Raw genomic sequence first — 24,037 nt, forward strand, 5'->3', positions numbered from 1 at the left:
TTGTTTTTACCGAACCACTCAAAAAGATCTGAGTCTGTAAAAAAACGACTTCCTAGCACAAGCTGACACAGTGTCCACAGAGCAACACAGAAACAACACGACTTGGTCTCTCCAAGGTATTCCAGCAGCCCTCAGCAGTCTAATCAGCCTAAAGAAATAACAAGAGCAGTGGGTGTGTGTGTGTGTGGCTGCAGATACGCGCCGTACTACGGCTGGAACAGAGTTTCAGCACTATTTCAGAAAACTAATGATAGTTTTAATATCATATGGGTACTATGTTTGTGTCCTGTTTACACATTGCACTTAATTTTAGATTATGCTCTCAACAGGCATTATGTATTATATATTTTTCCTGAAATAGTGTTGGGTCTTCTGCCACATAAACAGTAACTGTTGACAATAAATATCTGCGCTGTGGCCGAAAATGTACTGAACTGGGACCCTCAAACCACAATATGGATCATGGATAGCTGCACTGTTATACCCATAGAACGCTCTATATCGCTATGTCTCTTAATTAAACCTATGTCATGTTATACACATTTTAAATGCTTATAATAATAAAAAAAAGAACACCAATAGTATCAAAAAATCGGAACGGAATCAAAGTTAATTTGGGCCAGTCTGATTATATCACACTGGTTTGGAGTTGAACTCTTCAACAGTGTAAGAGGCTATGCATCTAGAATGTTTGGTTCTGTCCCAATTCAAGCGTAAGGCTCCTTTTCCCATTATCATGCATTGGGAGCTCATTCAAATAGTTATTGTTTAAAAGCAATCTTGTCATGCAACCCGAGTAGTGGCAGTCTGGACGGTTGAAAGTTAGTTTCATGTTGATAACTTTTATAATTAAGGCTGTAAAGCAGGCTAAAGAAATTGGAATAATACCAATAATAATAAGAATATGAGAGAAATCTAGAGAATATACAGAATACATTCATTCCAAACCATGTATCTTCTTAGGACTAAGGCACCAATCAAAAACTGAAAGAAAAAAAAAAACATTTAAAAGTTTCAGCCAAAATGCAAAGCCTTAAGTTTGGGAGAAAACCCAAACAACACATCGCTGAGTAACTGCCTCAATTTCCAAACATGGTGGTGACTGCATTTTGGTATGGGTATGCTTGACATTGGCAAAGACTGGGGAGAGTTTCTTCAGACAGAAAGAAAATGAGATGCAGATAAGCAGAGGCAGAATAGTAAAACAATTTGGCTTTCAGAAGGACAATAACCAACCAAACAAGGTAAAAACATATCTGAATTTGCTTATCAGGAACACAGTGAATTCTACACATAATCCCCAAACCTTTGAAAACGGTTGAAAAACCTGGGATAGAGAGACTTAATTGTCGAAAAGGTCATCACAGCAATAGGTGTTTCAAAAAATGTATTCAATCAGAAATAATATTTAATATAGTCTTATTTAAATTATTAAAGAATACAGCGCCTTCAAAAAGTAGTTAGACATCTTCACATTCTCCACATGTTGTGTTAATGATTTAGACACCTATGCTCCCAATCCAATCTGCCAATGCTTAAGTGGATCTACAAGAAAGAATGAGAGAAACTGTCCGAATTCAGCTGTAAAGTGGATAGAGGGATACCCATGAAGACAAGGCTAACACTGCCAAAGTCGCTTCTGTGAAGTACTGCATAAAGGCTCTAAATACTTAACATACAAAACATTACATAACATATTTTAGATGTTCAATAAATTGGCGCAAATTTCAAAAATGTTGGTTTATTGTGTGTAGAGTGATGGCAAAACATACATAGTCATGCAAAAAAAGTACTCTTCCTGTAAAGTTGTCTTGTCCTTTCATGATGAGACCTGTTTCGGTGCACCTGGGTTTTTATTTCAGCCAATTTATGTGATGGTACTAACTGAATTGGTTTTTAGGGTTGTACTTAATTCAGAATGAGTAAAAGTATGTCTATAACACAACAAAATGTGGCAAAAGTGTCTGAATACTTCGAAGGTACTGTAATAAAACACAGCAAGGCACTTGACAAAAAAAACAAAAAACATCAACAGAGTTCAGCAGTCTCAACGCTATCAGACCTTACTAATAGAGTTCAGCAGTACGCTATCAGACCATACTAATAGAGTTCAGCAGCATCAACAGTACCAATACTTGAATTCAGCTGTTGTATCAGACCTTACAAATTCAGTTCAGTAGTATTCCATATTCCCCAGGCAGACTCAGTCTGAAGTTTCAGTAGTGGCTGTACTCTAGGTCTAATCCCTGCTGGGGATAATTAAGCTCTGTTTGAATGGAAGATTAAAGACATTACCTTAAACCCCTTTATCTGAAAGACTTCTTTCCTGCTCAAATGAGAGCTTAGACGGTTATAGTAGAGTTTTAGAATACAACAAAGACATCTCAAACCCTCAAATTCTAGCGACTTTCTTTGGAAGTCTGCAATATTGCCTCTGTTGCAATGTTTTCCATTTTATTTTGAGATGTACAATAATGTTCAATTATCATTGTGCATGTTCCATAATAATGTGTGTGTGCAAACTAACCCTAACTCTAATACACTGGACATTTTCGAGTTAGTCCAGTTAGGTTCACGCAGTATTTCAACAGATACCAGACACTTGTGTTCCTGTGTATAAACAGAGAGGATCTGCTGCTGGGCAGCTCAGTCTTACTGTGTGTTCTGCCTTAAACGGTTGACAGGTTGCCATCACGGCAGCTGTTAATCCTGTGCAAGTGGACATTGTCAGAATCAAAAGCCCACCCTCATGCAAGTCATAGACTCTTGTTTGCAGAAAACTCTGTCTTGGACAATACTGATGCTGTCAGCGAAAGTACCCTACTTGAACTTTAGTTTGGTAAATTTTGCCATTAGAAGAAATGTTTCTGGGATTTCATATACACAGTTTTGAAAACAAAGTTCTCGAGTTACATTCTGATTTAAAATGATGTTACTCACAGCGTTGGTGACCTCGATTTCATAAACCTTCTGGAAGGTGGCTCTGTCGAAGAACACCAACTTCCCGTTGCCCTGGTCCTTCTTCACGGAGGTGCCCGTCACTAGCAGCTTGTCATCAGGGCTGAAGCAGCAGTCGGTCCTGTAGAGGACAATCACACAACACAGTTCAGCCAGTGGTCAACAAAAAGCATGCTCGTGCAAAACGCAAATTGTCATTGGTGACTGTACCTGGCACATGTACAGAGTGGCAGCTATTAGGTTAAAGCGATTAAGAAATCCACAAAAGGAAGTTCCATCGCCAACATTTACAGTCATTGTGATAATGAGACCAGTACTCACATGGGGAAGAAGGTGGAAAGACCTGTAGCAACATTCAGAGGCTTCTTGAAGTTCCTTATGTCCCAGGTCTTCAGAGTGTCGTCACCTGGCGAAGGGAAACATTGGAATCAAGGGAGTTATGGAAGAGACATGGTAATCCAAGTCCCAGTGTGGAGTATTGGTTCCAAGTACAGCGGTGTCACTGCGTTTACTGCCCGGGGGTCCAGCAGAGGGCAGACTGGCTCAGGGTCGCTCGGACTGAATGTCTGACACAGCCTTTTGGTTGTGCACCAGTAACTCCTTCTGGTAAGTCACGCCATCGCAAGCTCAAATATGGTTGTTGTCGGGAGAACGCATTCTCCTCGAGTGAGAGTGAACATTTCCTTGTTTGCGACATGTGCATTTGACTATCCTGTGAAGTTGCTCTAAGGAGGCAAGGCCACACTCAGGTGTCAAATGTCAGCAGCCTTTTACTCGTACCGTGGGCTTGATTGAGGTGCCTAATTGGATAGGATCTCCCCTCACCAGGATGTATAGGCCTTAATTGGACACCAAATGACAGGAAAAAACAAGAACCAGCAAGACACTAGGCCCTCCGCGGAATCAGTTACCATTTGAGTAATTGTAATTCTGTATCATACCCAGTTTTATTTATTTGTCCTGCTTTCATCATTTCTTTTTAAATTAAAGCACACCTGATAGCTATCATTCCGTGGAAGAGATAAGCTCTTTCACTGCTGCAACAACAGAGATTTTTGGATGAGGGTTACAGCTCCCCTGAAAGTACTAGGTCAGGGCTGGAGCCGAAAGACTCGCTCCAATGTACACACACACACAGAGACCTAAAGTACACTGTTGTTGAATGTTGATGTTCATGTTGACAGAAGTGAATTACCATTGTGGTTTTTCCTGAACACACTGGTCCACTAATTATCAAGCTAATTATAAGTGACTACTTGTAGCCTTTTTATGGCTACAAAAAAAATGTAGACAGCTGGGGTTCCCCAGGAAATACTTGAGAACCAGAGAATTTCCCTACATCAGCAGAGACGGTTTGATAGATCTCACCTCCTCGAGAAGCCAGGACTTTCCCGTCGTAGGAGAAGGTGAGACAGGAGGGGTCTGTTCCCGGGTCGTGGGCCTGGCGACAGTGGAATTTGGTGTGAACCTGGTAGGAAAGAAGGGAAAAGAGGGCTAAAGAATGACACATGAAGATGCCCCAATATTCACATATAGTCTGCATTAGAAAAAGTCCCAGGATATATTGTCACAGTGACTAAGGTAGCAAGCGCGTGTTCTTAAGACCGCCAATAGCCTTTGGTGAACTTCTAAATGCTCTGCTTGAGGTTGTTTCACCAACAGAAGCTGAAGCTCTCAAAAACAGTACAAAAACATGAAGACATTTTCATGCTCCATCTCTTCAAAAACAACATACGCTTTCCATTTCCTCTCAGAACACCATACCCTCAAAACCACCATGCTTCCCGAAACCCTTGGGCCTGGCTGACAGAACACACACACACACAGCCATTTCACACTCCAGGGGTTTACATTGGCAAGCTGATATGCCTGACTACTAGTTCAGAGATTTTTTTCATTTCAGATCTAAAACATACTCCAGTTATCAAAACTCAGACCTTACGTCCCACACTGCAATACAAAGCAGACAAAACCCTGTTCTGACACTTTTAGGACGTTTAAACATGCTAGGGTTGGAAACATTACAAGTTTGGCCCAGTCAAAGGAATGTCAATAACACTGTAAGCAACAAGCTTCACCAATACACATAGATCTATAAATCTCAAAATTAAAACATGGCCGAAAATACAGAAACACGTGCCACTCACACTACGGAAGCCAAAGGACAGTTCGGCCGAGAGTCAAATCTATGGAGCTCCCACAGACGACGAGACAGCGCTAATCTGGGTAGACTCACTGACAGGTTAAAAAGCCAATGCAAACAGAACCACTTTAGAGAGTGATGGTTTCAGAGACCAAGTAGGGAAAATAGATAAAGGTCTCAAGGGGGTGTTATGGAGAAGTGATGTTAACATGTTAACATGTAGTACAGTTAGGCTACAGATAGAGATAGAAGCCTGGCTGACTGGCAAATTGCCACAGAAGTAAAAATCATCCATCATCCATCTCAACTCCCTGAACACAACCACTCAGAACAGAAGCAGCCAGCAGCACCAAGCCCGAAGACCTTAACAAGTTTTTCAAAGATGGCCTGTTGTCAGTGACTTTCTTCTGTGCACAGCGCTCCCTCAGCGTGTTGCCCGGCAGCAGCTCCTGTGACGATACAGAGGCTGTGTGAGAGCCAAGGTCAACCAGCAGGTACTGTTGGCATTAACCCACTGGGCCTTCAGCGAGGAATGGCAGAGAGTAATGCCCTTGAGCTCTACAGAACAAAACCACAGCTTGGCGTATGAGAAACAAAATGGAGGAACAAATCTGCCCAGCCCAGTCCATATACACAGAGCTGACAATCTAACATTAAAACTGTAGATAACCAGATTGTAATGCTACTTTATTAATATATGTAATGTATTCTAGATTAGACAACGGTGAATCTCTATTTACTATAACAAAGACCAGATCTGCCTCTACCCCCCAAACTCAGGGAAGGGAAACTGGTGGTCCATTTTTTTTTTCACTCTATGACAACATTGAGTTCGCTTAGAAAGTGTCAATACAATTTAATATATTCTGCCCCATGGTAACATGTTTAGAATTTCAGCAAACTTTTAAATTGTTGATGTTCACCCCATGGCAAAATATGTGGCATCACAGAAAATACTATAAAAGAACTATAAAATTCTAGATACATTCAGATTGCTTTGTAGCCTCCACCTAAGTTGTGTATCCCTGCCCCAGCGTCTCCATCCCTGCCCCAGCGTCTCCATCCCTGCCCCAGCGTCTCCATCCCTGCCCCAGCGTCTCCATCCCAGCCCCAGCGTCGCCATCCCAGCCCCAGCGTCTCCATCCCTGCCCCAGCGTCTCCATCCCTGCCCCAGCGTCTCCATCCCTGCCCCAGCGTCCTCACCCCTGCTCTAAAGGACTTCCCAACACTCAAACACACACAACCCAGATTCATTGAGGAAAACCTTAATGAACTCTGAACAATAACCACACAATGTATGTAAATGGTAAATGAAATACAGTAAGATAGCAGGAGATGGAATTTGAAACAAAGGAGATGAAGGATGAAGCATGGCGGAAAGATGAGACAGAACTAGAGAACCACCAGGAAAACAGACAGGAGTGGAATGAGTAGTGGTTCACTGATGACAGAGGCTACAAGGCTGTAAGCACTTCCATAGTAGGTGGTGGGGGGGAAGTTATTAGGCTGGAGGAGAGAGATAACACCGCTACAGACCTGTGGACAACCTCCACTCACTCTGTTTATCACTCAAGTTCTCTCTCTGCCAATTTTAGGTCTCTCTGCCACTTGGCGTGGTACAACCTAATTTTCTTTTGCATTATAGCTCTCCCTCACATTGCTTAGCTACTCGTTTTATCTCCCAATTCTCTCCCGTTTTCCAGGGGAAACGGTTCGGTAATAGTGATTGCTAAAAACTTCAAAAGATGTTGGTGTTCAAAAAGTTTAATGAAAAACTGGGAGCAAATAGCTCCTTCACCACCGCACACAGAGGAATGACGAAGACAACATCTGGTAGTACTCACTTAACCTACAAATAATTCATTTTTGCATTCCACGCAGGTTTTGTAGCTGTGATAAATGCGAAAACCAAGAACCAAGTTCATATTTTGGGTCAATGGTCTCGTTTTCCAGAGATCCTAAGTATTCTAGCAAATCAGTGAGAACTGGGGTGTATTTTTTTTTGTTCCCCCAACCCAAAACACAGACATGAGGTAAGCTTTGTTATAGGGAGATTTGATTACTGTGGACATGACATATTCAGCCCTTCTATACCCCCTCATCAGCAGGACACAGGGAGGTGAGTGCCCGGGAGAGAGTCAGTGGTAGAGGTTAGCCATGTTAGAGAGAAACAGAGATTAGAGGGGAAACACTGGAGACAGAGAGAGGGAGAGTAGCTGAGAGATGAAGAGGAATGAAGGGAGACTAAAAATAAGAGTGTCTTCGCACAGTCAAGGCTCCAATCACCAGGAAAAGCTGTTCTGAGAACTGGGAACTCTGCTGGCTCTCTGCTGACAGACTGCAGAGCACCACATTCTTCTGACATCGCTCCTGGAGGCTAGAGAATGAACCTTCTCGATATTCACCTAGAATCCCACACAGACTCATGGCCGCTGAACCAAAGTCATGGCGCGTGTCAACCGGCGTCACATGACTTTGGTTCAGGTCACATTCCGACAAAATCCGGGCGCATTCGTCTCCTATAGGTTGGCAAGCGGCCTCCGCGTTCGTTTGCTTCCTGTGTTAAGCCGAGCGTATCCTGACCAACACCAGTCAGTGAAACTGGACGCCAAGGCTTCGTTTGATGCACGTCTCACACCTCTCACACTCCTCTTCCTCATCAAGTAGCAGTAAGCAGCCCGTGGGCCTCTCCCTCACTCGCCCCCATTTACACACACTCGCACACAGAGACCGTCATACATGAATGGACGAATACAGATTGAGGGGGCTCGCAGCTCATAACGCTGATCCCTGGGAAATGTCACACATCTTCATGGAGCGAGGGGGATGGCTGAGGTGCATGACCGAGCTTAGGGCTAGTCTGCCATCAGACTGGTTTCATCCCTGGGAGAGTCTGATAAACATCTACCACAGGCACAACTGTTCCCGACCATGTTATCTGAGTAACATAATATCAATATAACACGCACACACCTGAGCCAGTTTTTATGATGACCTCTGTACGGGCCGACCTTACGACCACGCTCTGAACTCTAGCCGGTTCTGAGGATCAAGTGACCCAACAACTCCATTCCCGAACAGCTGCTCTGATCCTTCATGGAAATCAACAAGTGCTGAGCTTTCTCCCTCTGCGTGTTATGTCAGTGTCTCTAACAATGCCGCGAGTGTGTTTCTCATGGCCCCTCCCCCTCTCCCAAACACACACAATTCTCAAAGTCATAAAACCTTAGTCCAAAAGCACAGAGTGAAACCTCTCTCCGCTTTAGGATGGACAAACTGGTAAGTATCCGTATTTGCGACTCGCTGTGGCATTCTTTTGCCAAATCTTTTGGCAAACCTCCAAGTTTCCTGGCTGGCTGCTGGTCTCTCAGTCCCAGCTGTGACGGAGGCTGTGGTATTGTGGTATTGGGTCTGTAGGAGGCAGATTGCATTCAGCCAGCCAAGAAGGCCCAGCTGGGCCAGTTTGTTCACACTCTAAAGGGTTCCCTGAAGACAAGATCGTAAAGAAGGCAGAGAGGCTAGCTGCTCTAGTTTGCTGTCAAGCAGGGCCGAGCTTCTCCTGTACACGTTCTTACTGGGGCCTGTGTTTTTAGAAGTCTGAAGCAAAACCCCATCTTTTATGGTCCAGGGATTTACTGGTTTACAGTGACACTGTGCAGAGTCACACGGCTGCTGGCTAGGGTTCAGTTAGACCGGGAACAGGAACTAGGAAATAAAACACAGCGAGACCAAATAGGAACTAAAACACGGCGAGACCGACTAGGAACTAAAACACGGCGAGACCGACTAGGAACTAAGACACGGCGAGACCGACTAGGAACTAAGACACGGCGAGACCGACTAGGAACTAAGACACGGCGAGACCGACTAGGAACTAAGACACGGCGAGACCGACTAGGAACTGAGACACGGCGAGACCGACTAGGAACTGAGACACGGCGAGACCGACTAGGAACTAAGACACGGCGAGACCGACTAGGAACTAAGACACGGCGAGACCGACTAGGAACTAAGACACGGCGAGACCGACTAGGAACTAAGACACGGCGAGACCGACTAGGAACTAAGACACGGCGAGACCGACTAGGAACTAAGACACGGCGAGACCGACTAGGAACTAAGACACGGCGAGACCGACTAGGAACTAAGACACGGCGAGACCGACTAGGAACTAAGACACGGCGAGACCGACTAGGAACTAAGACACGGCGAGACCGACTAGGAACTAAGACACGGCGAGACCGACTAGGAACTAAGACACGGCGAGACCGACTAGGAACTAAGACACGGCGAGACCGACTAGGAACTAAGACACGGCGAGACCGACTAGGAACTAAGACACGGCGAGACCGACTAGGAACTAAGACACGGCGAGACCGACTAGGAACTAAGACACGGCGAGACCGACTAGGAACTAAAACACGGAGAGACCGACTAGGAACTAAAACACGGAGAGACCGACTAGGAACTAAAACACAGAGAGACCAACTAGGAAATAAAAAACCGTCCTGATACGAACTGCAGTATTGACATAAGAAGCTCGAAGAGCTGTGTTCCCTCTCATTACGGCGGGTTGAACTTCACACAACGTCTCAGCATTAGGCTGAACACTGAACATGAACCTGACCCCACAGTTGGAGAAGTGGATTGAAACCCCCTCTGCTGAGTGGGTAGCTCTCCAGTTGGTGCTGTAGTCTGAAGTGCCCTCTCCCCGGAGAACTATGACCACACAGCATTCCGCACGTCGCCCTGGAGATGTTCCGGAACGGAGGCCGACGGCGCCGAGCACGTCTCCCTCCCCGACGTCACCCGCTCCTACCGAGAAAGGGATCCGCAGCACCTTGGCAACCCCGGACGTAGAGCCGGGTCGAGCCGGCACGAATCGGATGGGAGACGTTAAGAGAACAAGCCGCGCAATCACTGGCTACCGGGCAGCAGCAGGAGGGGGCGGAGAGACCTCACCGACTCCTCACGCAGGATCAATCAAACCCTCAGAGGCAGGTCTGTCATCCTCAATAATCTTTCTGCAGCCCAAACAACGGATCAAGCCCCGCGGGGTAAATGATGTTGTCTGCGGACATTTTCTGTCCATGAGTAATAAAGGGGATCGGGTTGGAGACGGACGGGTTCCCAACCTCTTCGGAGTGTCAGCCGAGAAAAATCCTTCGCTTGCAATGAGGTGGATATGTGTTCCTTCGTTTTTCCGGGGACATATACTCTAATCCCGTGTCCTGGGTTTGTCCCGTAGACTGGGGCTCCTGCATGCAGGTTCCAAATCGTGGCAGAGGGTCAATTTCGTGGGGCATTAGGGCATCCAGTGAATCCGCGCCACTTCAGCCCAGGCACTGAAGGCCAAGGAACACAATGTTATTGTCAGCAGCTATGGGATGCTGGGTAAATATTTAGTCTGGGGGAAGAAGCAGTAATAAATTAGAGAGCTTTTACTCAATCTGTGTGAGCTTGCCGTTACAGCCACAAAGGGGGAGTGGGTGGGTGGGTGGGGGGGGGGGGGCAAGGCTCTGGGTTCTGAGGCTTCTGGCAGGACCGGAATCTAGCAAGAGAAAAACTCACATCGCTCAAGTCACCGACACTCTGGCACACTCAGTGAGAAAACGTCTACTAGCAGTGACAAATTAGAAAACCGAAAGCATGACTGCTGTAGAGATCACCAAAGGTCCGTGGACCATAATAATATTAAAAATAGGAAAGAAAGAAAAAATAAAGAGTACTGGCAAGTAAGGGACAAAGCAGTGTCTAAACAGATGCATGCTGTAGTGACTCAAAGCATTAAGATCCTAGACAAAACAGGCTTCCCCGTCACAGTCTCACAGACCGGCTTTCACCGTAACTGTCAGGTCACATGCACACGAATACCGACACACATTCGAACCCTGTCCACAGGAAGCTCCTCGGACGAAGGCACGGGTGGATGAGCTGCTGGAGGTAAGGGAGAACCCATATGCTCTTTATTATCTTCTGACATTCCACCAGCCAATTACGACTCGCCAGGATTTAGCTGTTAGCAAGGCAGAACAGCCTGAATGATGGAGACTAATCATCGTCATCTGGCTTAATGTTGTCCTGATTTTGTTTTGGTTATGCGGAAATACAAGGGGGGAAAGAAAAGGCAAAAGCTATGAGGAAAAATAAACAAGAGTGCCTTATGAACAGCTTACTTTTGGACTTAAACCCCATCAATAAACACCATGGAAACGGCCCCACTAGCAGAAAGAGGAAATCAAACTTGGGATTTCCTGACATTCTGACACCTCCACATACTGGTTTAATTGGTTCCAAGTGGCCTTCCTCATCGCCTCTCGGAGGGTGAGGGTCGTGTGGCACAGCTGTGGGAGGAAGCAGCGGGCATCAGGCTGCCAAACCAGCTCTCACCACCGATCCGTCCACAGGAAGCTACCACGTGTCATTTCCTCCCGCCGCCCCGACACTGACAAGAGACATGTCGACAGTTAAAGCATCCAGGCAGGGAGGATCATGGTTTGTTACGGTCGGACAGGAAAGGGCTAGGTGAGCCCAAGGAAAGTGCAAACGTGTCTGGCCATCTAAGCCGAAGGACGAGGCCTGTTTCTCCTCCAGCAGGAGTCTCTCAGTTTGATCTATTCTTAGGCCTTGTCACATACATCCAAAGAAAAACTGAACGGAACAGCCAGGGAAATGTGAAAAACCTACACCCGGGAGCCAAAATACACAATAAGCCGTGCATTCGGGATCAGAGAGAAGGAATGCACGTTTTGATTACTTAATTGCATAATTAAGTAACAGTGGAAAAGTACTGAAACTGAGTGGCTGTGATTAGGCCTCCCCCGCGACCTCCATGCCAGCCCACTCAATCATCACACCCCACCAGACTGGCAGCCTGTGACGTCACTAGGCCAGGGGTTTGGGTCAGGTTGAGGGCTAGCGTGTGGGGCCCAGACCGGCCTCCAAACTACGGCTCGGGCGTTGCGTCACACAGAGGGCTCGCCTGGAGCAGTACATGTTCCCTTGAAATACCCAGCTCTCTGTTAGTGATTTCAGGTTAAACTCCAAGTCCACACAAACAAGGTGTGCAATAAGTCCCCGTACTAAGCCGGGAGTTGATTTACTGAGGGCATCAGAGGACGCCACCTCGCACCAGCTAGCTAGTAATTCACATTATCCTCTCCCTCTCTCTTTTACAAGCTGTTCACAGCGTCAGCTGAACACATAAAAACACAGGAATTCTCCCCAGGTGGAGCAACAATGGGATCCCTGCCTAAATCACAACTACAGTCCAAAACTGCTCTTCATTGTAAGGTGAAACATCTAAGGTGAACCATTATCACTTCTGGTGACCAAACATTACGGACACCCTTCTCTTGACCAGCCATGACCCATCTCAACAATGAAAATCAACCCCACCAATCAATCCCCTCAAAAACATGCACATTCTTCCCCACCATGTCCCCCACCACACACGGCATACCTGACCGTTCATCCAGACCTAGACAACACAGACGCCCCCCTATATCACACCAGACGCCAGGGAGATGGACAAAAACAAACAGAAGGAGGGTTTAAATTGAGTCCGTTGACCAAACACATGCACCACTTTCCCACCTACGGTTTTATTTACTGTGGGGTCCTGCATAGTGTCTGTGACCTCTTTGACAGGATGAGACCATGTTGTCTTCCTGGTTTTACATCCCAGGGCTGTGACCTCAACCAGACAGGGTTCACTACTCAGTGGAGACAGACAGACAGAGTAGTAAATTTAGAGACAAGACTGAGAGACTGAGAATAATGCATGCAGGGCAGAATTAGACCAATATCCATTATTAACCAAATACAATGAGGCCCTCCTCATTCCTACGACTCTAAAGCAACAAATACCAAGTACTTAATATAGAGAAAATTCCCCACTGACAACCAAACTCAACCTGGGCCAAACAGATAATAAGCCCAAAAAAATGATTGGGAAAACATTACAAAATCTGAAAACAACTCGTGTTATTCGGTTCAAAACAGAACGCACACATCGGCTAACTACCTGACCACTGTGACTGAGGAAAATGACAATGGGACTGAGCCATCCCAACCTGGCCATAGGACTGCTCATCACATGGGGACCAGAGAAGGCAGGCTGTGAACACTCTGAGACACGGCTGCACTTCCTATTAACATCAGCACCAAAGAGAAGCTTTCCTCAGCAAAATGAACAGTCACGATAAAGAATTTAAAACCATAAACGAGGAAGAGAAAATCTATTATGTTTTGGGTAAAAAAGTTGAAAAAGTGTTTATTCGGACCCCAATTATGAGGCTTGCTGCCACAATCTGATGGACAATGATACAGTATGTTTGGTTTCTCATGTCAAACTGAGGGTAGCATTGCAGCATTATAGTATTACATTTCCTTGTACACTACTCTCATTACTATGGACGATTTAACAGTGGAAATGGTTTCATATTATCATAATAACTGCCTGTCAGCTATTGGTCTGACTGCTCTCATTTCATGTTTTCTCTGACAGAGTAAGTAACCTAAATGTCCATGTCAGCAATGTGCACTGCACTGAGACAGATATAGAGGCTCACACTGAGGTTCCTGTCCCAGATCTGGATGCTTCCGTCTTGGCAGCCGGCTGCGACCAGCTTCCCGTCTCGGCTGTAGGTGCAGCAGGTGGGGGTGACCTTCTTGCCCTGAAGGGAACGGGGTTTGAAGCACATCTTGTGTTTCTTGTCCGAGCTCAGGTCCCAGGTGCGGACGGTCCTGATAACAGGGAAAGAGGGGAGACTAAGTAACAGACTCCCTAAAAACTCAATAATACATCCAGGCTGAACCTCCTCGAATCAGAGACCCAACCGATAATTCCTCAAATCCACGGGCCAACACCATCATTCGGTCATTTATCACCCAAGTATTCTAAAAGCTCTCCGATTACAGTTTTTATAACCCAAAAACACCATCACATAGAGTGGGTGAGCCATCTCCCCATAGGACCAGATTCATATCAGCCAGATATGTGTTGAGGGGTGAGAGGTTATGGAACGGAGCAAAGAGAGAGACACTAGATCAACCTGACAGGCGTGTCTGAAGCATGAAATCCTGGTTTTCTTCCCTACATCTGCTCAACATATTATGGAGCCGAACCGCAGAATGAGCAAGTGGGATGGGTTCGGGGGAAATAAAACACAAACAGACACACATATTTCCTAACACAGATATGCAGACAACACAGCTGAGCTGGTCGCATCATGCGCTGCGGGTGAGTCAGTTCTAATGGTACCAGGCGAACCGAACCGGCGGAGAGGCCTGACGAAGACAGGGGGCGCTCAAGGTCAATGGAGGTAGGGCGAGCCATCGCATACGCTCACTGTCAGTCAGGCCTGAGGTAAAGCGGGTGCTCTGACCCATTTCAACATACCAGAGTGGACACTGGACAGTCCAGTAACCAGGACTACCGGCGCATGTGGGGTCAGAGGGGGAAGGAAGTGTAACCTTTAACCTCTCCTAGGCGGTGTGGTGGGTTCCCGTCTTTATCATGGCGTAGGGAGGTAGGGCTCCACACTTAACACTTCAGCATTAGAACCCACACCTCACTGAGCTTGGACGATCGGCTCTTCACACCCATCTCAAGGACAGGGGCTAAGGACAGACCGAGGGTTTAGAGCACGGAATGAGATGAGAGGGAAGGTGGACGGGGACGGGGACAGGGGGGGGGTGGGGACAGGGGGGGAGCAGGGGTCAGCGGAGGCCGACTGGCTCAAAGATGAATGGTGGAGGGCAGACAATAAGGACGCCTGGTGCTATGTATCAGCCAGGCAGACCAGCCGTGTCCACCTCTCTGACACACACACACACACACTCCAGTGTGTATCTAATGCCCTGCCTACTTGAACAGGCCTGACATCGGGGGTCACAGGGTCAGAAGAGCAGCATAAACACACAGGCCGACAGAGCTGCTACTAAGAGCCAGGCGTGGATTCCTCCACGGTTCACAGCACACCACGACAGTCAGACACACACTCAACTGTGTTTAGATACGTTTGACAAGGTGACACAGATGCCAGCCGAAGACAGATGGTGGGAGGGAGAACTGGCAGAGGTTTAATAAACCTCAGCGTTTTAAAAAGGTTTAATAAATCCGCCGCTACAAAGCGCATTCAGGTCCATCCCTGTGTTCAGAGACAAAACATTTGACGAGCGCACTGCAAGTTTGTTTGCTTCTGTATATGTGTTGCATACTAGCGTCCGTGACAGGACAGGGCACCGTGACAGACCGTGGCACCTGCCTGCTCGCAGACATCTACTCTGTTTATTTAGGAGCAAAGGCGTCTGACCGGACACTAAAGACAACATAACCTTCCATGCAGTCACACAACACCGGGAACTCAATTCATCTCAGCCACACTCTTTCCAAAACAGGGCGGTGACCGACAGGGGAGGAGCAGAGAGGCCCCTCCTGCCAGTCAGGGGCTTCGCTGCAAACTGGGCGGGAAGGTTGTGCCGGGAAGTCCACTGCAAAGAAATGGCAACACCACGGCCAACTACAGATTCCAAGGTGCATTCGATGTATTGAGGAGCCGCGCCTCGCGTCAGTAGGAATACATTCCATCCCGTGAACCTCTAACCTGCCAGCAATACGCTTCGCTGTGATGAATGAAACACTCGGCAATAGTTTAACAAGTCACAAGTCAAATCTATTCAATGAAGTGACAAAACATTCGTATAGAGCGTACAAAACCAATCAAAACACAGAGGGGCACAAAGTCCAGCTCCACCCATCCTTTCCCTTCCCTGACTAGACGGTTTCCCCCTCAATAGGCACTATCCTCCTCAGCCGGGAGGGCTCCAAGACCCAGAGCTGAACGACAAGAACCATGCAGCCTCAATCATCCGTGAGGTTTACGAGCTAACACAGCCTTTCACACATCAACTGGATGGTGAGGGGGGCCTCCTCAGCGCCTTCAGATGCTATCTTCGGGACAGTCTTCAGGCCTGCCAGGGACGGGTGGCCTCCCAGATGCAGGGATAAGGTGGGAAGGAAGAAAGGACATGCTGATCAAAGCGCCGGGGGCCTCTGTGTGTGTCAGAGCGGAGGGGCCAGCCGTGGGGCACCGCTGACAGGGCTCAGACTCCGTTAGCTCTGACAGGGATTACGGAGGAAGCAGGAGGCTGCTCTGTCTCAGGGAGGTGGAAAAGATCGGGAGACGGATGAAACGGGGAAGGAGAGTGGAAAAACGTCCAAACATAGGGAACTTTACTGAGCCGTTACAGGTTGAAACAGACACCCAGATGAGGCCGACCGTTGATGAGAAGATGGCTTATAGCTTATTTAGTCCTGAAATATAGCATTCAGAGTACAACAGCAAATTGCTATTCAATACTATTAGTGTATGCACTGTAAATTGGACATTGAATACACAATATTGCTTGGTTTTAATCATTCATTTACGTAAGGACAGCAGTTAAGTACATTTGCAAAAAAAAAAAAACAGGATAAAGCGACCGCACCTCTGAGTCTTATCAAAAAGACACATTTGTCAAACAAAAAAAACACCAATAGCCTACAGCCCTTGAAACAGCGAAGGAGAAAGTGGCTTTAATAATAGGCTGAACTCCCATAAAAATGACTGCTGTCTTGTGCTGTCCAAGCAAAGCGGAAGCTGGTTGTACTCTTGTGCTGCAAGGAGACAGAAGAGTCCTGACTGGGCTCAGGGGAGCTGTTCTCCAGTAGAGTTGGGACGGTCAAGAGACCAAAGGTGGAAAAACAAAGAGCCCTGGTAGGGAATGAAGGATTTGAACAGTGCATGAAGGTAGGGAGGGGCAGGCGCAGTGGTAGGTGAACTGTAGTTTCGAGGAATTCCCCATGATACGTTGAAGTCTGCCAAGTGGCCACTGTGTAGTCAACCGTTTTAGAAAGTCTTGGAATAAACAGGCCTTTCCACAGAGAAAGAGCAACTTTGTCTCGTCAAGGTGCTGGGCCGACATCCGGGCAGAGATTTATCAGTTGGACACACAGAGATGTACGTTGCCACCTGGCTGTCAGGAAGGGAGAAAGAGAAGAGTGTTAGCACCAGACAGAGCCCTTCTCTCTTTCATCCTCCTCCAGAGAAAAGGGTTAGGTCTGGGGTAGGACCCCCCAGAGAGGGAGCCAGACTGACTGACACACAGCAAAGACAGTAAAACCTGTGTGAGAATATGATGGAGCATACTCATGTGTTTCGGGGAAAGGAAGACAGATGGGATATTACTGATGTTTTTGACATCAGAGGGGGTCAAGTGTTGTTTTGTTGAGAAGCAGGAAGGATGAAGAAGGAGAAGGAGGAGGGAAGAGGGACAAGAAGCATGAGGAATGCAGGAGGGATGAGTTGATGAGGGAAGTGAAACGGGGACGTCTTCAGAGATGGTCTGTAGGACGGAAGAAGGTGTTGGGCAAGCAGGCGTAACTAGTGTCAGGATTGTATCTTAACAGACCACTGAAAAAGAGGTTAATGCACAGACAGTTTGGTGTGTAAAGAACACACAGACTCAATAGGCTAAGAGAGATGTGGATGTCATCAACCACCTTCTCAAAGGGGTTGACAAAGTAATCTGCAGACAGGGGAGATGAAGGGAAAGGAGGGGGAGGATTAAGGGGATGGGGGTGGAAGAGTCTCCTGGAGGGGGGAGATGTGAGATTAGCCAACAAACTGTATCTAGCGAAGATCAGGTCCAGAGCATCCTTCCTTGTCAGTGGGAGGGATTTGGAAAAGGTGAGGTCAAAAGAGAAGAAGAAAGAAAACTAATTAAACGAATCAAAGACAGACGTGGGGAGGATGAGGACAGGCAGGTGAACACGATCAGAGTTCCAGGCGTCGGCGTCGGGGCACTGGGGATACCAGCTCTGTTTGGCCCAAAGTGTAGAACTTGGAAGAAAATACAGTCGCTTGACAACAGAGCCTCTGCCGCAGAAAGACGAGTGACCCTGACTGATGACTGTCAGGTAGAGGTGAAACCTCGACGCACCGACTGCCAAAACAATGACAAGACAGACAGCAGGTAGTATAGCACCGACTATGGACAGACCTCAGCACGATGTACTTAGTATATCGTTGTGGTATGAAGGATCTTCCATGGAAGATGTGGAACCCAAGTAGTGTCAGATAAACGGGCCGCTGGAAGACTTTCTGGACTGTGGGTGAACCTGGTGTGTCTTCCCGGACACTCACTCCCTGCACAATGTCCGTATCGCCACAGAGATCGCGCTAAACAGCCCCGGCGTCCCTCTTCAGGCCCTCCAAAAATATCAAACAAGGTTATGTTCAGCTTCAGGGCCCAGGCTGAGAGCGTCGGGTTACGCATGGAAAAACAGGGGAAACGCTCAGTTGACAGCCACTGCATGCCAGAAATTAACAATTAAGAGATAGTAGGATTATCTCCCAGGCAGGGGGGAGTGTCAGCTTACAGCCGGGTCGGACAAAAACACTCAGCGTGAGGGACCCCCACTCAGAGCATGTTACAGTTTGAGTGCAATGATTTACGGGGTCCCCTAGGTTCACATCTTCCATCATGATTACATCACGGGTTTGACCGGAGAGCTCGACGGCGCTTCAAAATGGTGTCCGCTGCCGGAAAGATATTTCACTGTGGTGATTCGTCAATGTGCCGTATAGATCATCTATGTTTGGTTAGCGCATGGCGTGGTGGCCGGTGTCCTGTATGATAGAGACGGCAAACCTTGGCCTCCAGCGGGGACGACCTGCTGATCACTGGGACCGGTCCTGCAGGCCAGACCGAGCCAACATGTAGGGAATCCCTGGCATCCAGGCTGCAGCAAAACATTCCTCACAATGTGTGTGTGTGTGTGTGTGTGTGTGTGTGTCCACATTCCCATTACTCTGTGTAAGAAAATGTCAGACTTATAATAAATAAAAGTATCTTTTGACAAGAAATACTCCCTGAGCGCAAGAGGGACAAAATCTTTTCACCTTCAGGGGGCAAATGGTTTGGCCTGAAATATATGTCCCTAAGTCATCCACTCTAAGTTTTGAACCAGCTACATTTCAGTAACTGGTCTAATGCTATAACTACAGCAGGCTAACTGCTACCCCGACAAGGCTAAACAGGTGTTTTTCAGTAGAGTATTAGTTTAAGAATCTCAGCACTTAGCGGCTTTTTGGCCCCTATTCTTCAAATGTGAGTCATTAGTTACAGTACTTTGTGTTCAGCTAAATAGCTTGGCATGTATGCAAACCTTAATCACAAACAACAGATTGAGAATGTTGAAAGGAGCTTCGACAACTGCTGCTTGGTGTTTACCAATTAAACATGTCAACAGCATCAGAGATTCACGCACTAAAGCCTCTCACCCCAACAGCACCCAGGACACACACAATCTGACGGCAGGCACCCGCGGAACAAACCTCAACGCTGCCATTTAATCAGCAGCAGCATCTCCTTTACACATTCCTTTGATAGAAACATGTCAGGATAGTTTAAACACTTACGGAGGTCAGCCAAAGGCCATGAGAAGATGGGAATACGCAGCCTGTGACAGGCAGAGAATCGGTTCTGTATATTACGCCCAATTAAATAGCTGGCACGTGCAATAAAGCATGGAGAGTCTTTAGGACAATAGATACGGAGAATGTAGGCAGCCTAATCTGGGTGGCCATTCCATTCAGTCGGACGCAGGACCAGTTCGGGCTGCGCCGGATACCGTTGATAAGACCTCCTCTGGACCTCAGAAATACCAGCTCTGTTCCATCTAGCCTATTGTTAGACAGAACCTCCCAGCCACCTGAGAGAGTCGCCCAGACCTCCAGGCAGGCCCCAGAACGTCCCCCACCGGGAATGAAACGTGCAGGTGTGGGGGGGGGGGGGTGAACGGGAGATGTGGTGAAATAGAGGGACAAGCCCTTTGGAATCACTGGACCGTTGGAGAACAGCCTTGTCCTCTGTGACCCGGTGCCTCCCGTGATTGGGGTGACCCGATAACTACGACTGAGCCGTTTCTCTGTCAGCAGCGGTTTACCTCACCCGACACTTGCCCACATGGCTCAGTGAACAGAGCGCTTTGCTCCCAAGGAAGCAATAGAAAATCCCAAACTTCCCCTTCCGAAACCTCTGCTCCACAGATCGTCTATTCCCAGAGACTGAAGTAGACCGTGGACCCTGGGGGCCGAAATGACCCCCCCCCCCCACTCCGACCCCTCCGACCGAGGACCCTCTACAACTACAGCTGGCTGTCTGGGTCGGCCGATTCGCTCCCAGACCGGGGCCGGTAACACCCAGCGCTAAAGTGCCACGGGAGGATTTCCAGAACCTCGGGTGAAGCTAAATAAACCCTCCGTCCCCCAGGCCACATCTGGGAGGGACAGCTGCAGCGGTAAACAACGGCCCTCCTCCGCCTGGTTTTCCCGTCGCGATCACGGTGTCGGGTTTCCGCCCCACTGCCCTGTCACACTCACTCAGGCTCACCGCCGCGGTTCTCCGCCGCACAAGTTTCCGAGAAACGGACTCAGGCGGCCGCCGCCCCTAAACGCGCCCCTGGGGTTGGGCTTCGTGCTTTCCCACCCGTTCTGAGGACAACCTCTGCGGATGTCATCGTGTGGACAGGACAACACTCCCCCAGTGAGAGCCGCAGAGGTGAAGTCCGGCTGACGCCACGTGACCGGATGGGGAACTTCAACCCGAGACACTGAAGCACCAGCACAGATCAGCCACAGAGCCCGAAACAGAGACCCAGTAGTACCTCACGGATCCACGCTCTTAGTGATGCGGAAACAGACCCACCATGCTGTTTACTTTCCGCACCATTTCACTGAGTGAACCTTTAAGGGGTCTCTTAGTTGAGGTGACCCAGCCAGGAACACGGCCCCCTCCTCCTTCCATGTCGGCAGGCTTAAGACTACCCCAACCGGTGTCTTCCCTGCTAGCGTCGTTTAGCGTCGTCTTCTCCGCCGGGGGTTCGGAGACGACTAATCCCGGTGTTAGGAGGATTAGTCAAGCCAGCGGGAGGGATGAAGCCCCACCTTCCCGGCCCGATCGCTCACTATCGCGATCCTGTTCGGACGGTCAAACGCACGCAAACAAACTCACCCGTCGTTGGAGCACGTCATGAACTCGTCCTTAATCTTGGGGTGCCAGCATCCGCTGTTCAGCATGGCGGTGTGACCCTTCAATGGAAGAGAGAGAGATGCACTGTTATGTCGTTTTCCATTCGCCACTGAGGAGTCCAGATCAAAACGGACAACGGTCAAAACATCTCTTTGAGAGTGGCATATGCAGCCCCCTGTCAGTGCTCCCAGCTAGCCTTACGACCGTCTCCAGAGAAAAGGGCTAGGTCTGGGTTCAGATACGCCCCCAGAGAGGGAACCAGACTGACTGACCCCTCCACCCCAGAAGCAGCCCAGCCTGGCGGATCTCCCTCTGCCTCCAGGCTCTGAGCTCGGCGGCCTCTCCTCCTGTTAACCAGCATGCGCGGAATTAGCCGTAACAAATAACATGCCACTGCCTGGACAGGCCTCTCGCACTGGGAGGGCAGAGGACATGTCAGGGGCGAGGGGGTTCCGACGTGACATGTCTCAATCCGACAGGGCGGTTAGGAAGGACCGGGCGACATGGACAGGAGTTGAGCAGGATGACATCAGTGCGTGGGTTCTAAAGGCGGGACTGCCGGGGAACCGTCAGAACCACTTTACCCGGTGCTTTAATTTAGGAACCGGACACCTCCAGGGAGTTAGGCTCGCAGTCACCAGGACTTCTCAAACCCAAACTGTCCATCACAGCGTTTTAACGGGATATGCTATACCATACTGAACTAAACAAGAACTACTGCCAACGTTCACAGATCACAAGCAAAGAGGAATTATACCTATATCTTTAATATTTAAGGAACGGTTCACAAATATCATTGGATGTAAAATAGTCTGGACATTTCAGTTTTTCAGATCCAGGGGGGGATCAGACGTTGCTTACCTTGGTGTTGGCCATGTCCACGATATATTGGTCTCCCTTGGGACACTCCATGACCGGGAAGCCGTCTCGGTCCAACACCTTGGCCTGGGCATTGCCGGACACCACGAGGATGACGTCGCCGGTGATGCTGTACTGCAGGGACCTGATCTGGTGGCTGAGAGGGGACACAAAGTGAAGGTGTGAGAAAGGCAAAGCTTTTTACGCATCACTCTCGGGCCGCCATTAGACACGGCATGTTTCGCTAAACTGCTGACAGACATCTGACAGGTCTGATTTGTTGTTTAATTTGAATTAGCTGTAGCCAGACCAAAACAACCGCTCGAGACAACCACCTGTTACCGTAGGAACGTGGGACAACACACATCACAAACAATAAGCGGAGAAAGGGAAATGTTTGGTCCATTTTATTAGGACTGTGGAGATATCTAGGTCTGGGACAACCTCTGCCTTCACGCTGAGAGCCAAACCAACTAAGCCAGGTTAGCAAAACACACCCAGAGCTAGCAACATGATAGGGAGATAAAAGGGGTTCAAATAGGAGCCCAAGTGCTGGGATTAAACCACACCAGCAGCCCTCCCACAGCAACAGTCTGAAGTGTTACCCCAGAACACACACGCCATACATGTCACGCACACACAAAACCACTCTCCCAAAGTGCAGACAGCAATTCAGGTCAATATCAAACCGCATTAACACAGCAGGGGGTTGAGGGGCCAGTCATGTCTCAGTGCAGGGAGCAGCATGATTGGGGAGCAGGGGCCGCGGCCAAACAGAAGTGGTCTGGCATCTCGGCTCCTCTCCCAAGAGGTCGGAGAACACACATCCACCTCTGGTTATCCTTTAAAGGAAGAGGCAACGGCACAGGGACGATCGAGGTCCCTCAGAACACCAGTGGGCCGTACAGGTTGATGGGGGAACAGTGGGCTTCGCACGGCTCTCCAAATATGGCCCAGTGTGTCAGTGACCGCGGAAGGCTAATGGATGAGTCTGTAATCGGACTAAATGTGGCGTAGAGTTCTGCTAATAAGATTCAGGGAAAGCCTGGTCTGGCTCAGCCAATTGGTTCTTAAAAACCCCTAGAGAACACATTCCCTGATGGGTTCCAGGAAATGAACATTAGGCATACAACGATACACATGTAGAAAGCCATACACAAAGGCTTCCTCTCGTCTGCATATGGGTATACAGTATTTAGATTAGGTCCATTTAATTAGCGAAAGAGGATCCAGTCCTCTGATAAGGTACCACCAAGTGCATGCAGTCCATGCGTGTGAGCACTTCGTTAGGTATGTGTATATTGTGGTGCGGTCGGGAAAGTACCACAAAAACTACACGACTTGGTCCCAAACAGGCGCCGCAACAGGCCAGTTCTGTGACTACCTAAACCCAACACACCTGGTCTTCCAGGTCGGGGACTACCTAAAGCCAACACACCTGGTCTTCCAGGTCGGGGACTACCTAAAGCCAACACACCTGGTCTTCCAGGTCGGGGACTACCTAAAGCCAACACACCTGGTCTTCCAGGTCGGGGACTACCTAAAGCCAACACACCTGGTCTTCCAGGTCGGGGACTACCTAAAGCCAACACACCTGGTCTTCCAGGTCGGGGACTACCTAAAGCCAACACACCTGGTCTTCCAGGTCGGGGACTACCTAAAGCCAACACACCTGGTCTTCCAGGTCGGTGACTACCTAAACCCAACACACCTGGTCTCCCAGGTCGGTGACTACCTAAACCCAACACACCTGGTCTCCCAGGTCGGGGATTACCTAAACCCAACACACCTGGTCTTCCAGGTCGGTGACTACCTAAACCCAACACACCTGGTCTTCCAGGTCGGGGACTACCTAAACCCAACACACCTGGTCTTCCAGGTCGGGGACTACCTAAACCCAACCCACCTGGTCTTCCAGGTCGGGGACTACCTAAACCCAACCCACCTGGTCTTCCAGGTCGGGGACTACCTAAACCCAACACACCTGGTCTTCCAGGT

General features: G+C 48.4%; 1 protein-coding gene across 1 annotated transcript in view; it reads right to left on the reverse strand.

Moving 5' to 3' along the window:
* LOC105025156 (WD repeat-containing protein 70) overlaps window positions 1–24,037 on the reverse strand; it is a 41,007-nt gene that overhangs the window by 13,795 nt on the left and 3,175 nt on the right. Inside the window, exons 8-13 of the mRNA XM_010895659.4 lie at window positions 22,043–22,196; window positions 21,164–21,240; window positions 13,675–13,849; window positions 4,327–4,426; window positions 3,280–3,364; window positions 2,941–3,079 (exon numbers count right to left, since the gene is read on the reverse strand). Coding sequence (XP_010893961.3) covers window positions 2,941–3,079; window positions 3,280–3,364; window positions 4,327–4,426; window positions 13,675–13,849; window positions 21,164–21,240; window positions 22,043–22,196 — 730 coding nt within the window. The remainder of the gene's footprint in view (window positions 1–2,940; window positions 3,080–3,279; window positions 3,365–4,326; window positions 4,427–13,674; window positions 13,850–21,163; window positions 21,241–22,042; window positions 22,197–24,037) is intronic.

The sequence above is a fragment of the Esox lucius genome, chromosome 14 (assembly GCF_011004845.1).
Source record: "Esox lucius isolate fEsoLuc1 chromosome 14, fEsoLuc1.pri, whole genome shotgun sequence".
Lineage (NCBI taxonomy): Eukaryota > Metazoa > Chordata > Actinopteri > Esociformes > Esocidae > Esox > Esox lucius.